Raw genomic sequence first — 13880 nt, forward strand, 5'->3', positions numbered from 1 at the left:
GGCCCCCTCCCCAGCCTCAGTTCGCAGCCGCTGTGGGCAGGGCGGCGGTGGCTCCTCTGTCCCCGCACCGAGCCTGTGAGTGCCACCGCGGAGAAGAGCCCAGAACCATGTGGAGTCTCGGGGCCCCGTTTCTGCTGCTGACCGCCTGCCTGGCCGCGAGTGCCAGCCCTGTGCTCACGCCGCCCGACGACATCCAAGTGCAGGAGAACTTCGACGTCTCCCGGGTAAGGCCGGCCTGTCTGCGGCCAAGGGAGCAGGGGGTCCGCGCAGCTGGCCCTGCAGGGGGGAAAGCGCCCAATCTGGACCACAGGACTGGGTCCCCGAGGGCCCTTCCTGCCCGGACGGTCTGGGGTGCCCCTGCGGCTCCGTGGGCCTCACGAGGGAGCCTGCGCCCCCGGGCTGCGGGGGGCCCTCGGCCTTCCAGGGCACCGGGCAGCCCACCCTGGGAAAGGCCTTGTGCGGCGGCCACTCCTGCTGCCCGCTCACGGGGCTCAGCTTTGCCCCACTTCCGAGCCCCCTCCCGGCTCCCCAACCTCCCACCACTCGCCTGTCCCCACGAGCCCTGTTACCAGCCTGGTGGCCGACAGAGATCCAGGGGGCCCGGGGCAGACGCGGGACAGTGCGGAGACGGGGCACAGGACAGAGGGGGGCCGTGTGGGCGCCGTGTGGGGAGCCCCAGGACCCCCTTCCAGCCCGGGCGCTGTCCCCGGGCCCTCGGTGGCCTTGAGCCAGACCTGGCGCAGCCGGGGCTCTCGGCCCTTCCAGCTGCGGGTTTTGTCTGTGCTCAGAGCCGAGCAAGGGCCGCGGGTGGAGGGCACGGGAGCGGGGGCCGTGATGTCAAGGCCCTGAGGCTCGTGGCTCCTTCCTCAGCGCCCGGGAAAGAGGGAGCAGGCTGGACCTGAGCTAGGTCTGGGAGGGGAGAACTTTCCAGCGAGGCCCTGGGCTGCCTGCAGGGCGAGCTCCTGTCCCGGGAGTGGGGGGTGGGAGGAGACGACAGCGGACAGCGCTCCTGCCCTGCGGGGCAGCAGTGGAGGATGACCTTCGACCTCGGGGATCTGGCCTCATCCAAGGAGCCGCACAGATCCTGTGCCTCCGCCCAGCACCCCGGGACCCCACCTGCACCCCCGGCCTCCTGGGCTCTGGGACAGGACAGCCTCGGGGTCAGAGGATGGGGGGGCGGGGGTCCGGCAGCGCAGACCCTCAGAGCGTGTGGCTGCTCCTAGATCTACGGGAAGTGGTTTCACGTGGCCGTGGGCTCCACCTGCCCGTGGCTGAAGAAGTTCATGGACAGGATGTCCATGAGCACGCTGGTGCTGGGCGACGGGCCGACCGACCGGGAGCTCAGCATGACCAGCACGCGCTGGCGGTGAGTGGGGGGATGGGCTGGGGGCCTGGAGAGTCATGATCGCCACCCCCAGCTGGGCCTTGCCTCCGAGCCCCCTCCCGGCCCTCCACTGGGCTCTCCTCGGGGCCAGCGCCCCAGCACGTGCCTGTTTCCAAGCCTGCCCCCCACCCCCCCACCCCGATCCTTGGGTGTCCCTTGGCTCAGGCAGGGCCCCTCCAGCCCCTGGGACCCGACCTGGAAACCCGGAGGGAGGGGTGGGGTCGAGATTCCTCTCTCCGCTGCCACAGGCCGCCAGCCCACCCTCAAGCCCTGTCCTTTCTCTGCAGGCCCTCCGCGCTGTCCCTTCTCCCGTCTGTCCTGTCCCCGCCCTGACCCCTGCCACCTGCCCTACAGCTTCCCCTGCCTCCAGTCTCAAACCTTTTACCAGCAAGCAAAAGGCTCTTGAAAACTCAAGTCTGCTTAAACCTTTCCTCCGCTTAAGCCCTTCCTGTGGTGGAAAGTCACCTCCTTTGATGTGGCCTCCGAGGCCCCTCCCAGCCCTCACCAGGTACTCTGTGAGCCACCCAAGTAGACCTTTCAGATCCTGGAACCCTCCACCATGTTGCCCCCGATGTTCCTTCTACTGGGAGAACCTCTCCCCATCGCCCTGGGCTAATGCCTGTGGATCCTTTAGGACTCAGTTCTGTGTCACCTCCTCCAGGAAGCACTCTCTGACCGCCATCCCCCACCCCCACCGCAGCCCAAGGTTCAGGTGACATGCCTTCCTGTGGCTTCTCCTGGCCTGGCACTTACTCTCTGGCCTGCCCCCAGGCCCCGCTCAGTAGTAAGGGCACTGGGCCCACAGAGTCCGTCGTGCCCTCCTCCGCATCCTCAGCATGTGGCGCAGGGCCCGGCACATGGATGTGGGTCGCTCGATAAACATTAGCAAGCTCATTCACAGCCGTCGTAACAGCGCCTGGTCCGTGCGTAGTGCTGGCAGCTGTTCGGGGGATCTTGTTGGATCCTCGCAAGGATCCCACATGAGGCTTCATTATCCCCACTTCACAGATGGGGGCCCTGGGGCCAGAGAGATGTGGGGTGACAAGCGCATGGAAGCGTTTGTTGGTCACCCTCCCTCCACGTGCGTCAGTGCGCGGGGCAATCTTGGCGACGGAAGCAGATACTTAGTGCTGGTCCTACCAAGGGGATGGCGTGGACTAGCCCCCCTCTGTCCCTCTGTCCCTTCGTGTGTGAATGGGTCCCCTAGGCCTGGTGGGAGGCTCAGACGCGACATCTGGGAGGGTTCCTTTCCAAATTCAAAAAAAAAAAAAAAAAAAAAAAGCAAGGAGAGGACCCTGCAAGAGGGTGGGCGTCGGGACAGTGGCCTGTAGCGGCGGCCACCTTTCTTCCGGTCTGTCCCTCTCCAGGAGAGGCACCTGCGAGGAGATCTCCGGGACTTACGAGAAAACCGGCACCAGCGGAAAGTTCCTCTATCACAAACCCAGTGAGTTGAGCTGGAGGCGTCGCTGCGTGTCTGCCCTGGGCTGGAACAGACCCTGACCCCGCGGGGGCTCGGAGGCTCGCTTTCTTCCTGCCTCTGCTCTCTCCGCCCCTAAAGCCTTCCTTCCCATTGTTCTGAGATGTTCTCTAGGCTTCCTGGACATTCCTCCCCTTCCTCCTCCTCCTCCTCCTCCTCCTCCTTCTTCTTCTTCTTCTCTCTCTCTCTTTCTCTCTCTCTCTCTCTCTCAAGAGCATCCAGAATGACAGGGATGGTGCCGAGTCCCGGGGATAATCCATGTAGAGGATTTCATCAGGCCTCGTGGTAGGCATCTGGAGTCGGCTGATAGGGGCTTGCTAAGCACCTACCGTGGGCAGGGTTCGTGGTGCCAAGTGACAGAGGGGCCTGGACGTGAATTTATTCATTCATTCAGCACATGTTTCACAAATATGCTCTATGTGTCAAATAATTGTATCAGTGGTTGACTATACGAATGCTTGGGGAGATGGATAGTTGGATTAAAAAACGAGCGAGAGGAGAAGCAGCAAAGGATTGGTAAATGAATGTATATACGGATGGCAGGTAAGGAGTTAATCAGTCATCTAATAGATCGATTGATAGATTAATGGATGAAGGAAGGAAGGAGAGGAGGTAAGGGAGGAAGAAAGGAAGGAAATGGATGGATTTATGGTTTGATGTATGGAGAGGATGGATGGATGGATGGATGGATGGATGGTGGATGGATGGGTGGATGGGTGGATGGGTGGATGGATGGGTGGGTGGGTGGATGGATGGATGGGTGGATGGGTGGGTGGTTGGGTGGGTGGGTGGATGGATGGATGGATGGGTGGATGGGTGGATGGGTGGATGGATGGGTGGGTGGGTGGGTGGGTGGATGGATGGAGTGACGGTCAATGAATTCATGAGAAATATATGGAGGAGACAGGTGCATAGACAGAAGAACGGCTGAGTAGATGATGTGTGGGGGAACAGGGAAGGACCTCAGGCTAGAAGAGCCTTCTGACCACCGATCCCCATGGCTTCCTGCATCCCCCGTGCAGAGTGGAACCTCACCATGGAGTCCTATGTGGTCCACACCAACTATGATGAGTACGCCATCTTTCTGACCAAGAAATTCAGCCGCCACCATGGGCCCACCATTACTGCCAAGCTCTATGGTAAGGGCCGGGGGCTAGATAAGCTCGCAGGAGTTGCGAGTAGGAGGAAGTCTGAGATTCAGGAATGGGGAAAGAGTCAAGAGTTTTGCTTTATCCTTCTGAGAAAACTCCAGTTACGGGAAAGGTGGAGACATTTACTCTCCCTGAAGGAGCCAGAACTCAGTCTCTGACCTCTTGTGGTCTTTAAAATTCCAGACCCCAAGAATCCCAGAGCTTCTGGGCCCTTAACAGAACCAGCAGAAAGAGCCCACACGTGGAGATGTGGGGGGCCTGGGTGGGAGCCCGGGAGGGACACCTCCTCCTCCGGTGGAGCCCATCTTTCCATAATCGTGTTAAAGAGATCACATTGGTTTGTGAGTTTTCAACTTCTGAAGGAAAATCACTGGGCAAAATAATCGCAGGCCCTGGCATCCCAGGCACCCAGGGTTCTGGGCATCTTCTCTGCTTCCCATTGCAGGGCGACAGCCACAGCTCCGAGAAAGCCTGCTGGAGGAGTTCAGGGAGGTCGCCTTGGGCGTGGGCATCCCCGAGGACGCCATCTTCACCATGGCCAACAAAGGTGGATGCTCCCCACCCCACCTCACATTTCTGTCCCCTCCTCATTCTTCACAGCCCCCAGAGAACGCCTTCTCAGCCCCTGGGTATTTCCTACAACCCTCTGAGCTAAGTAGGGTTATGGTCTCCCCAGCCCGCTACAGAGAGGGCAGCTGGGGAGCCCCTGTCTTCGCAACCAGGCACACAGCATATACGTAGCAGAGCCGAGATGAGATTCAGCGTCCACCCTGGTGCCACCCGTTTAAGTGAGGTTGTATCCAGAATCCGTAGGTGCCTATTGGGAGGCAGTTCAGTGCTGGTGTTAAGAGTATGGGCTCCAGAGTTAGAGTTCTGAGGTTCAAGGTGAGGTGTGTGACGTCTGGGGAGTCAACCTTCCGGAGCCTTACTGTCTTCATCCCTAAAATGGGAGGTAGGAACGCCTCCCTTGTAATAGTGGCTGTGAGGAGTCGTTGAAAGAAAGCCGTTAAATACAATAGCGCTGCGCCCAGTGTCTAGTGAGTGCTCGATAAATGTTAGCCATCGCTGGGCCCGTGATGGTGCTGACGGCAATGATGGTGCGGCCACCAGCCGGTGGCTTTTCCAACGAATGAGCCATCCGTGAAGGGGGCTAATGCCCAAGGCAGTTCCTAGCGCGGTGCCCACCTGGCACACGTGATTACCGTATGGAAGAAACAAAGCCCTCTTGCTCACCTCTCTCCCCCGTCCTGACCTAGGTGAGTGTGTCCCCGGCGAGCAGGAACCAGAGCCTTCTCCATACATGGTGAGCACCTCTTTTTCCTGCTTATCCCACCCCTCCTGCCTGATTTTTGCTGTCCTCGCTTAGATCCTGCGGTGGTGTGTGGGTGGGGTCACCGAGCGGGGTTGAGAGAAGGCAGTGATAGGCCTGGGGCCTTGAGGCCGACACTCGCAGGGCTCAATCCCAGATCTGCCATCTGGGCCACGTGCGGCCTCATCCAGACTTCACTTTCCTTCTCTGTGGTATGGGGTAGCTACCCTTACCTTCCATGTGCTAGAATTCAGTGACGTGTCGGGAAGCTTCTTAGCCCCGTACTGCCTACAACCAGGCCAGTACTCAGTGACGAAATAGCGGTGCTCAGTACTCAGTAAATAAAAAATAAAGTCATTTGAGCTCTAAAAAAAAAAAAAAAAAGAGGGACGCCTGGGTGGCTCACTGGTTGAGTGTCTGCCTTTGGCTCAGGGTGTGATCCTGGGGTCCCGGGATTGAGTCCCACGTCGGGTTCCCTGCGGGGAGCCTGCTTCTCCCTCTGCCTGTGTCTCTGCCTCTCACTATGTATCTCTCATGAATAAATAAATAAAACCTTTATAAAAAATAGTAAACCTGAGAGCAAGCAGCTTCTCAACCAACTCGCCTCTCCTGTTCTGCCTTTTGATTTTTTTGGGCTTCGTTACTCTTCTGTTTTATTTTCCTGCCTTTACCATATTGATGAAGCTTTCTTCATTTTTTTTCTGTGATTATTTGGAAATGACACATCCTAATTTATCCTACTGTTGTGTGTGTATATTATGTGTGCGGGTGTGTATATTTGTATATATTTATATACATAAATATATATTTCTTATATATATATAAACTTTCAAGGCTATGTTTCTAAACAAGTACATATTCTAAATATATCAGATACAGGTCTGAAAATTTTTTAAAAATACAAGAAAGTAAAAAAAAGATAACAGCGTCCTTATTCCTACATAGAATCGATACCGTTAACATGTTGTCTGTTGGCGCCTGTATTTTTAAAGAGAAAATACCACCGATCTTATAAAGCTGACATATACTCATTATAAGGAATTGAAATTTAAAAATACAAATAAATAATGTTTAAAAATAAATAAGAAAGAGTTGAAATGAGGCAGAAACTATCTAAATAAGAGTCAAAAAAAAAAAAATGCCACCACCCAAAGCTACCAGCATTCGCATTATTCCAGGAATCGTGACGCGCCCACATGTGGAGAGGAGGACAGATAGAAGGAATGTTCCAGCGAGCGATGCACAGATTTGGGCATAGAGTTAGGAAATGGCATTGTATCTGAGATTCCAGGTCTTAAAAGCATTAGGCGTAGTTTTATTTGAATCTTTTAAAAAATGAGTGGGGTCTCGCGCTTCCAGGCAAGCATCTGCCGCCACCTTCCCCAGGCCCTGAAGACGAGCTCTGTAGGTTACTGGATTCCACCCTCACGCCTATGAACACAACCACGGCCTCTCCATTCCCGAGTTACTGATTTCTATTCATCCCTTAATTAACGCCGTTTCGTCACCAAGTGGTGTTTTCAGGGCACGCTCTAGGAGTTTTAATCTCTGAACTCTTGCCTGAGAAAGCCTGCCCATTTCCTTCATACTTGAATGGCATTTTGCTTGGGCGTCAGATTCCTGGGTCATGCTTCCCTTCCCTTGCAACGTGCTCTGCGCCGCTGCGTTGTTCTTCAGCACGAATCATGGCTCTGGGAGAGCCTGAGGCCGCTCTGATATTTCTTCTCCTTGTAAGCAGTTTGCTTCTTTCTGCCCAGATGCCTGGGCAAACTTTATCCTTGAAGATAATCTACATCTTTTTTTTTCCTTTCCTTTTTTTTCCTTTTAAGTAGGCTCTAAGCCCAACACGGGGCTTGAACTCACCACCCTGAGATCAAGAGTAGCGTGCTCTGCCGACGGAGCCCGCCAGGTGCCTGCAGTCGGCATCCCAACCAGGGCATGTCGTGGCGTTGAGAGTCCGCATCAAAATTTTCTGGCGTACAGTGTGCTCTTTCCGTCCCCAGATTGCATCCTGGCCTAGGGGGCTCTCTGGCACTATTCGGAATTCCCCTTCCATTCCCTTCCATTCCCTTCCTGGGTTTTGCTACCTCGGGAACACCTGCTCTCTCCTGGGGCGTGTTTGTCTTCCGCACGTACTAGGTGTTCTCACGTTGCTTTCGCCCGTACTCCCTGGGATTCTCAGCAGCCTTTCTTCTGGGACAGTCCTTCCATTTAGCAGCATCCGTCCTGTCCCTTGCTGTTTCTGACTCATTCACTAGCTCTGGGTGAATCTAGTCTTGGTTCTCAATTTGTTTATCTAGGGCCCGAGTTCTCACTTTTCACCTTACTCTGTTTACCATTTTGTCTTTGAGTCTTGTCTTCATAAATACGTGTTTTCACTAAGGAGTATTCCGTAGCTTGGGGCCACTGAGGAATGTCCGTCTGCTTGTTGAGGTACGTCTTCTCCTAAGTTGGTGTCGTAGGGGGGGGGTTCCTGGACCCATACCTGTGGAAGGAAGGGATGAGGGGAGGAGTGAGCAGAAGGAGAAGCAGAGCTGTGAGGTGCTCGCGGTGCCTCAGTCAGCCCTGTGGGAGCTCTAGAACTGGGACGGCCCTTTGGAGTTGTCCCATGAGGGCGCCAAGGGGCCCCCAGGTCCATCAGTCTGGGGAGGAAGCGTGACCTCGAGCGAGAGGGGTCCCGTGAGTGGAGGCAGTCTCCAACAGGGGTTGCCGGCTCAGCTGGGAATGCAGGTCCATTCCCGAGGGGACGTCTAGGCCGTCGTGACCATGGCCACCACCGTCAGGCTCTTTCTCTGCTTCAGGCGATGTCCTCTTTCAGACACGGGGCTGGATTCCCTGTACCATTTCTTTTTCTCTTGCGCCTGCTTAGTTTTTGCCGTCTGTTCTGATGCGGTGGGGTGGGGGTTTCATTACTCCTTGACCCTTTCCCCACTAACATTGAGCCGAGTGCCCTCCTACCCAGATGTAGTCTCAGGTCTGGGGATTTTGGGTTCCATCTACTTTTCTGAAGTCCAAGGAAAGGGTGGGAAGGGACGGGGTGGAAGAGCTCTCCTCGGGTGTGCCGTCTTGGTTGGAATACCCTTGCTTGCTTTCTCTTTTGAAGAACTTCTAAATGTCCTATGTGGGGTTCATGCCCCCCCCCCCCCGCATTCAGGGCAGGGACGCACATCTGTCAATACCCCCAGTGCATTAGATCGTGTTGCCCCAGAACCTACACTTAGAGAGAGTCAGCCTCTGGTCCATTTTCCTCTTTTCTTCCCAGAAGTCATCTTCACCGCTCTTGTCAGAAGAAGAAAAAGAGAGGGGCCCTCAATTCCCTTCTCTCAGGATTTGGGAGTCTTAGGGAGAATTATCAAAAATTTGATGACTTGGGAGTTAGAGGGCAGAGCTAGGAGCTGACCATTCTGTTCAGCTCCAAAAATATTTGATTTTTTTCCTTCACCAACAATCCTGGTTTTTGCTTTAAACTATGCCCCTTTCCTTGACTGAGTGATGCTGATGAACATCTGGAGATTGGTATTCTGGATTCATTTTTTTTTTCCTGTTAGGCATTGAAGAAGGCAATTTGGAGGGGACTTTCAATCTGCCACCTTCATCCAGATCTCGGGGTGGGGGGGTCTGTATTTCTTTATCAGTGTCAAGAATGAAACCATAAATAATGACTCCCCTTGCACAAAAAGAGAAATGGAGCACACTTCCATTTCCATTTCTTCCTTCCAGGCTTCCCACATGTCTGTCTTTGTGGATGTGATCTGAGATCGATGTTTATATTGTCCACCTTTTGAGAATTACTTTGAACATTTACAGTAAGTTGTATGACCATCGTAACAGTCACTTAGCCTCAACTCTCGGTTTGATTGGCTTTATGGTTTTTACCATCATTTCTTTGCTGTCCCATCACCTGTTTCCTTGCACTTAGATTCCCTTTTCAATCAGTGGGAATATATATATTTTTTAAGATTTTTAAGTAATCTGTACATCCCACGTGGGGCTCAAACTCACACCCTTGAGATCAAGAGTTACATGTTCTATCACCTGAGCCCCCAGCCAGGTACCCTGGAATATTTCTAGAAGTAGTGGGGATTTTTTGTTTTGTTTTGTTTTGTTCTGGATAAACACGTGGACGGGAAACTGCTGGATCCTGACATGTGTGTAGATGTCTGGCTGTCTGTCTATGGCATGGCCAACTCCTTGGATGAGTACAGAATCCCGGGGTACCACCTTTCCCCTCTTAGGACCTCAGATGCTGCTAGTTCCTCCAAGGGCCCCTGGGCTCCTTATCCTTTGTGTCTAGGGAATGTCAAGGCGAGGCTCTTCATTCATTTTGCCACATTCCCTTTGATCCCTATTGATAATTGGACAACTCAAGTCTTTCTTCAACTCCGAAAAGTTTTCTTCTAGGATTTCTATATCGATCCCCTCTCCTTCTAGAATTCCTACTGTGTGAATGTCTTTCTTAGAATCACTGACCTACAGTTTCTTATGTCTACGGTGTGGTTCAAGTCAACGAAATCCTTTCCATGTCTGGTAGCTTCCCTACTTCTTTCCTCCACTTCATTTCCATAACCGTTGGCCCCTGTGCTATTGATGCAGCGTCATCTTGAATTTCATTGATGATTTAAGTTTTCTCCTGCTTCTTACTGTCATCCTGGCTCTGGTGGAGAATTTCTCTAGCTCAGCCTGATTCTTCTGAGCAGCTGCATTCTTTGAGTTGTTCCACAGGTTTTCTATTTTCCTTCGCCCTCCCAGGGAAGGCCTGTGTGCCACCAGCTTGACAGTGGGGAGTCCCCGATCGTGGCTTTTAGTCACACCTTCAAAGGAGAAGGGCAATGTTGAAGGTTACTACAGATCTTTCTCAGATACTGGATCTGTCTTGAGGAGAGAGACCGCCTGTTGGCTGGCAGTTTCCCTGCTCATCCCTAATGGCCCCCGAGATCCTGCCTCAGTGGGCTGTACATGCAGAGAGCCTTGGCCCGCTTTGGCATCCTGCCCTGCTCTTCAGTCCTCGTCACCACAGTTCAAAGTGTTAGGGTCTGTCTCGAGGTCCCTTCTCCATACTCTCCGGGTGGCTTTTCCTTTGCAGGCACCTAATGATGATGGTCTGGCCAGGCCCTCCTGCAAGCCAGTCATGTCCGTATCCTCCGCCGTGTAGAAATGCCTTCAAGCTCCTAGCACAGGAATGCTGCCCTTCCCTGGTTTCCAATTCAGATAGTTTCTTTCCCACCATTATTTTATTCCTTTGGAAATTTCAACTAGAATTTGGACACTGGGGTATTGCTTTACTTCATGGTTCTGATTTTCCTTTCAGATCAGAAACCTGCCCTGGGATGCCCATTCTGGGATTCAGGTTGACGCTTTGGGGAAGACCGTCACTTAATCATATAGTAACAGGGCTGCCGTCTACACCCTGATCCCCAAAGCTCATGGTCTGTCTATATGTTCCAGGGGTGCAGGTGAGCGATAGTGGCAAGGTCCTCGCAACAGCTTCTCTTTCTCTCTACTGCAGAGAGCCCGGCGGGCTGTGCTGCCCCAGGAGGAGGAAGGATCGGGCGCCGGGCAACTAGTAAACACTGTCCACAAGAAGGAAGGTAATGGCCACTCGCCTTTCCACCCCCTTCTGTCATGCTCCCTAGAGGAAGGGCCTGTGGGCAGCTCTCCCGGGCTGCCCTCACCGTCACGAAGTCTCTTTCTTATTTGTCTGCTGGTCAAGGCCGGGGACTAGAAGAGGTAAATCAAGGCCTCTGTGCGGTGCCAAGGGTCGGGGGGTGGCCCCTGGGCTCAGGAACTCGCAGCTCCAGGAGAAGCGAGTTCTGGCCTCATCTGTACCACTGCGTGGCCTCCAGCCTTGGTTACTTCGTCGCTGCAGCGGGACGGCGGCCTGCTGCGCTCACCATCAGGGCCTTCGTGGGGGCGAGTTGGGGGAGGACGTGAGGCTGCTCTGTGTCGTTGACGGTGTTCACGAAGGACTCACTCTCCACCTTGCTCAGCCAACACTGAGCCCACCTCACCCTGTGGAGGGTACTGGGGTCAGGGAGACAAACCCATGTCTTTTTGGAACTTGTGGCCTAGTAGGGGAGGCAGGCAGGGAAGGAATTGATGGACCCCAAGGGAAGGTTAGCGGAGGGGTTGGGGGAGCTCAGGATGGAGGGTCAGGGGACCAAGGAGTACTTCCTACATGAAGGGGGATTCATGCTTCGCCCAGGTACCCAGGGTGGGTTCTATGGAGGACGGCATTTCAGGGGCAGGAACGAGGGGGAGCAGGGGCATGGCAGTGGGACCCCAGGGCAGAGGTGAGGCTGGCTGGCTGGGGCCTGGCGAATGGGCTGTCACCTACTACGATCACAGTCTCTGGACGGACAAGACCAACAGGGCAGGTGGTGGGTGGTGGGTGTGCGGGTTGCTGGGCTAAAGAGTAGAACGGGCACTGATTTGGGGTCCAGCAGGCACATCATGGTTCTGAATGTCAGTGCCGTGTGCTCCTGGGTGGGTCACCCTGCCTCCAATGTCCTCATCCCTAAGATGAGTTGACCGACCCCTCTGAGCGCAGAGGGGCAAACCAGACGAGATGGGGCACGGTCAGCACCCAGGCTGGCGCCGGGCCCACTGCGACACTCAGTGCTGCCGCCGGCCCCCCGCAGATGCCTGCCAGCTGGACCACGCGGAAGGCCCCTGCCTGGGGATGGTCACCAGGTATTTCTACAACGGCTCCTCCATGGCCTGTGAGACCTTCCAGTACGGCGGCTGCCTGGGCAACGGGAACAACTTCGCCTCCGAGAAGGAGTGTCTGCAGACCTGCCGCACCGTGGGTGAGCGCCGGCCCCTCGCCTCCGCGCCCCGCACCCTCGGACCCCCGGAGACGACGCCGGGGTGGGAGCCCAGGGCCGGCTTCCCGAGTCACGGGAATTGCACGCTCAGATGCGGGTGTGCCAGGTGAGGGGTTGCTTTTCCTGGGCCCCAGCTCCGGCCCCGGAGGAGCCCCTGGGTGTCCAGCCGAGCCGGGCCCGCCGGGCCTCAGGGCTGCTGACGCCCCCCCCTGCCCCCCAGCGGCCTGCAGCCTCCCCATCGTCCCCGGCCCCTGCCGAATGCACCAGAGCCTCTGGGCCTACGACGCCGTCCAGGGCAGGTGCGTCGGCTTCGTGTACGGGGGCTGCCAAGGCAACGGCAACAAGTTCTACTCGGAGAAGGAGTGCAAGGAGTACTGCGGGGCCCCGGGCGCCGGTAGGTGGGCCCCCGGCCGGTGTGGAGGGGCACGTCGGGCCCAGCGGGGACCTGCCCACCCGCCCCCCACCTGTAGGCGGGGGCTAAACATCCCGTGGGGTCCCACGCAGGCCGGCCGCGCTGGGCGGGTGCCAGGCTGAGCCCCGGTGCTTCGTCCGTGAGATGGGTCGGAGGGCCCAGCTGGCGGGCCCCACGGGGCCGGGTGCACTCAGGGCGCGGCCACCGGCACGTCACCGATCAGCGAGCGGGGGCGCCAGCAGCAGGGCATTCCAGGGGGCGGCAGCCAGCGGACCCCCGGGTCTCATCCCCCGGGCGAAGGGCGCTTCGGGTAAACCGGCAGGGGCCAGCACCCAGGTCCCCCTGGGCAATGCGTCCTGGAGACCCCAAGTCTCCGGCAAGCGGGAGGTTCTGGCTTCAGGCGCGGGTCCCAAGTCAGCCCGGCGGCCTCCCGTCACCTACCAGGCATCCCCGTCCCGAGTGTCCCCTGCCCCCAACGCCCCTGGGTGCGCCCCGCACCTGCTCCCCGAGCCTCTCTGTGTCCGCAGGGGACGAGGAGCTGCTGCGCTAATCCAGCGGACCTGTCCACGGGCCACAGCGGGGCAGGGGTGCAGGCTGGTGCCCCTCCCCCCCATGCCCGCCCCGTGCCCGCCCCTGTGCCCACCCCCGTCCCCCACGGCAGGCCGGGCCGAGCGACCCTGGTTCAAAATAAAAACCCAACGGAGGCTCCTGAAATCCCGAGTCGTGACTGTTCACCGTCCTGGCGAGTGTTCCGAGGTAGCGGGTCGGGGCGGGGGAGACAGGGCTGGGGATGGCGGCGGGAGTAGCCCCAGCTTCCCCCTGAAATGAAAAACGTGTTGAAAATGTAGTAGAACCGTCCCCAGGACGTGCAGCTATCAAAGGACCAGACGTAAATCCCAGTTCTGTTCACTCGCGGTATCAACGGGGCTGTTTGAATAAAGCCAGAAAGGAAGAGCGGGAAGGAAAGCCCCGCGTCCGTGTCCTGGGGAGCCTGACAGTGCCCCTGGGTCAGGAGGCGACACTGCCCTGGGAGGGAGGCCCCGCGCGGGTCCGGGCCGCCCCGACTCCCAGTCCCGCGTTCACGTGGCCACAGCCGCGTCCCGGGGGCCCCGGGCCTCTGCCCGGCAGGAGCTCACGGCCTCTGCGCGTCCGGGGCGACCAGCGAGGGCCAGACGGGCCCACGGCCCAGGTGGCTCAGGCACCGACTCGGCCTAAGGGGGCGACTGCGGGAGCCCCGAGCGGAGCCGGGCCCCGAGGCGGCAGCAGGCCCGTGGCCGGGGCAGGCGCCCCTCCCAGGGGAGACCAGTGCCGAGGGGCCGTCCT

At 56.9% G+C, this 13880-nt stretch overlaps 1 protein-coding gene across 1 annotated transcript; it reads left to right on the forward strand.

Annotated features, from left to right (window-relative positions):
- AMBP (alpha-1-microglobulin/bikunin precursor) lies at positions 1–13271 on the forward strand. The gene is made up of 10 exons (XM_055302659.1): positions 1–224; positions 1224–1366; positions 2752–2828; positions 3884–4000; positions 4458–4559; positions 5269–5315; positions 10828–10909; positions 11960–12127; positions 12366–12539; positions 13085–13271. The coding sequence occupies exons 1-10, from the start codon at positions 108–110 to the stop codon at positions 13105–13107; spliced, it is 1050 nt and encodes a 349-aa protein (XP_055158634.1). The 5' UTR covers positions 1–107; the 3' UTR covers positions 13108–13271.
- Positions 13272–13880: the final 609 nt, after the last annotated feature.

The sequence above is a fragment of the Nyctereutes procyonoides genome, unplaced genomic scaffold (genome assembly GCF_905146905.1).
Source record: "Nyctereutes procyonoides isolate TBG_1078 unplaced genomic scaffold, NYPRO_anot_genome, whole genome shotgun sequence".
NCBI classification, from domain to species: Eukaryota; Metazoa; Chordata; class Mammalia; order Carnivora; family Canidae; genus Nyctereutes; species Nyctereutes procyonoides.

Excerpts from the sequence above, each read along its gene's own strand:
- AMBP (XM_055302659.1), top strand. The coding sequence starts at position 108 with ATGTGGAGTCTCGGGGCCCCGTTTCTGCTGCTGACCGCCTGCCTGGCC. Across the intron at positions 2,829-3,883 it reads GTTCCTCTATCACAAACCCA|AGTGGAACCTCACCATGGAG; the intron begins GTGAGTTGAGCT and ends TCCCCCGTGCAG. Across the intron at positions 12,128-12,365 it reads GCAGACCTGCCGCACCGTGG|CGGCCTGCAGCCTCCCCATC; the intron begins GTGAGCGCCGGC and ends CCTGCCCCCCAG.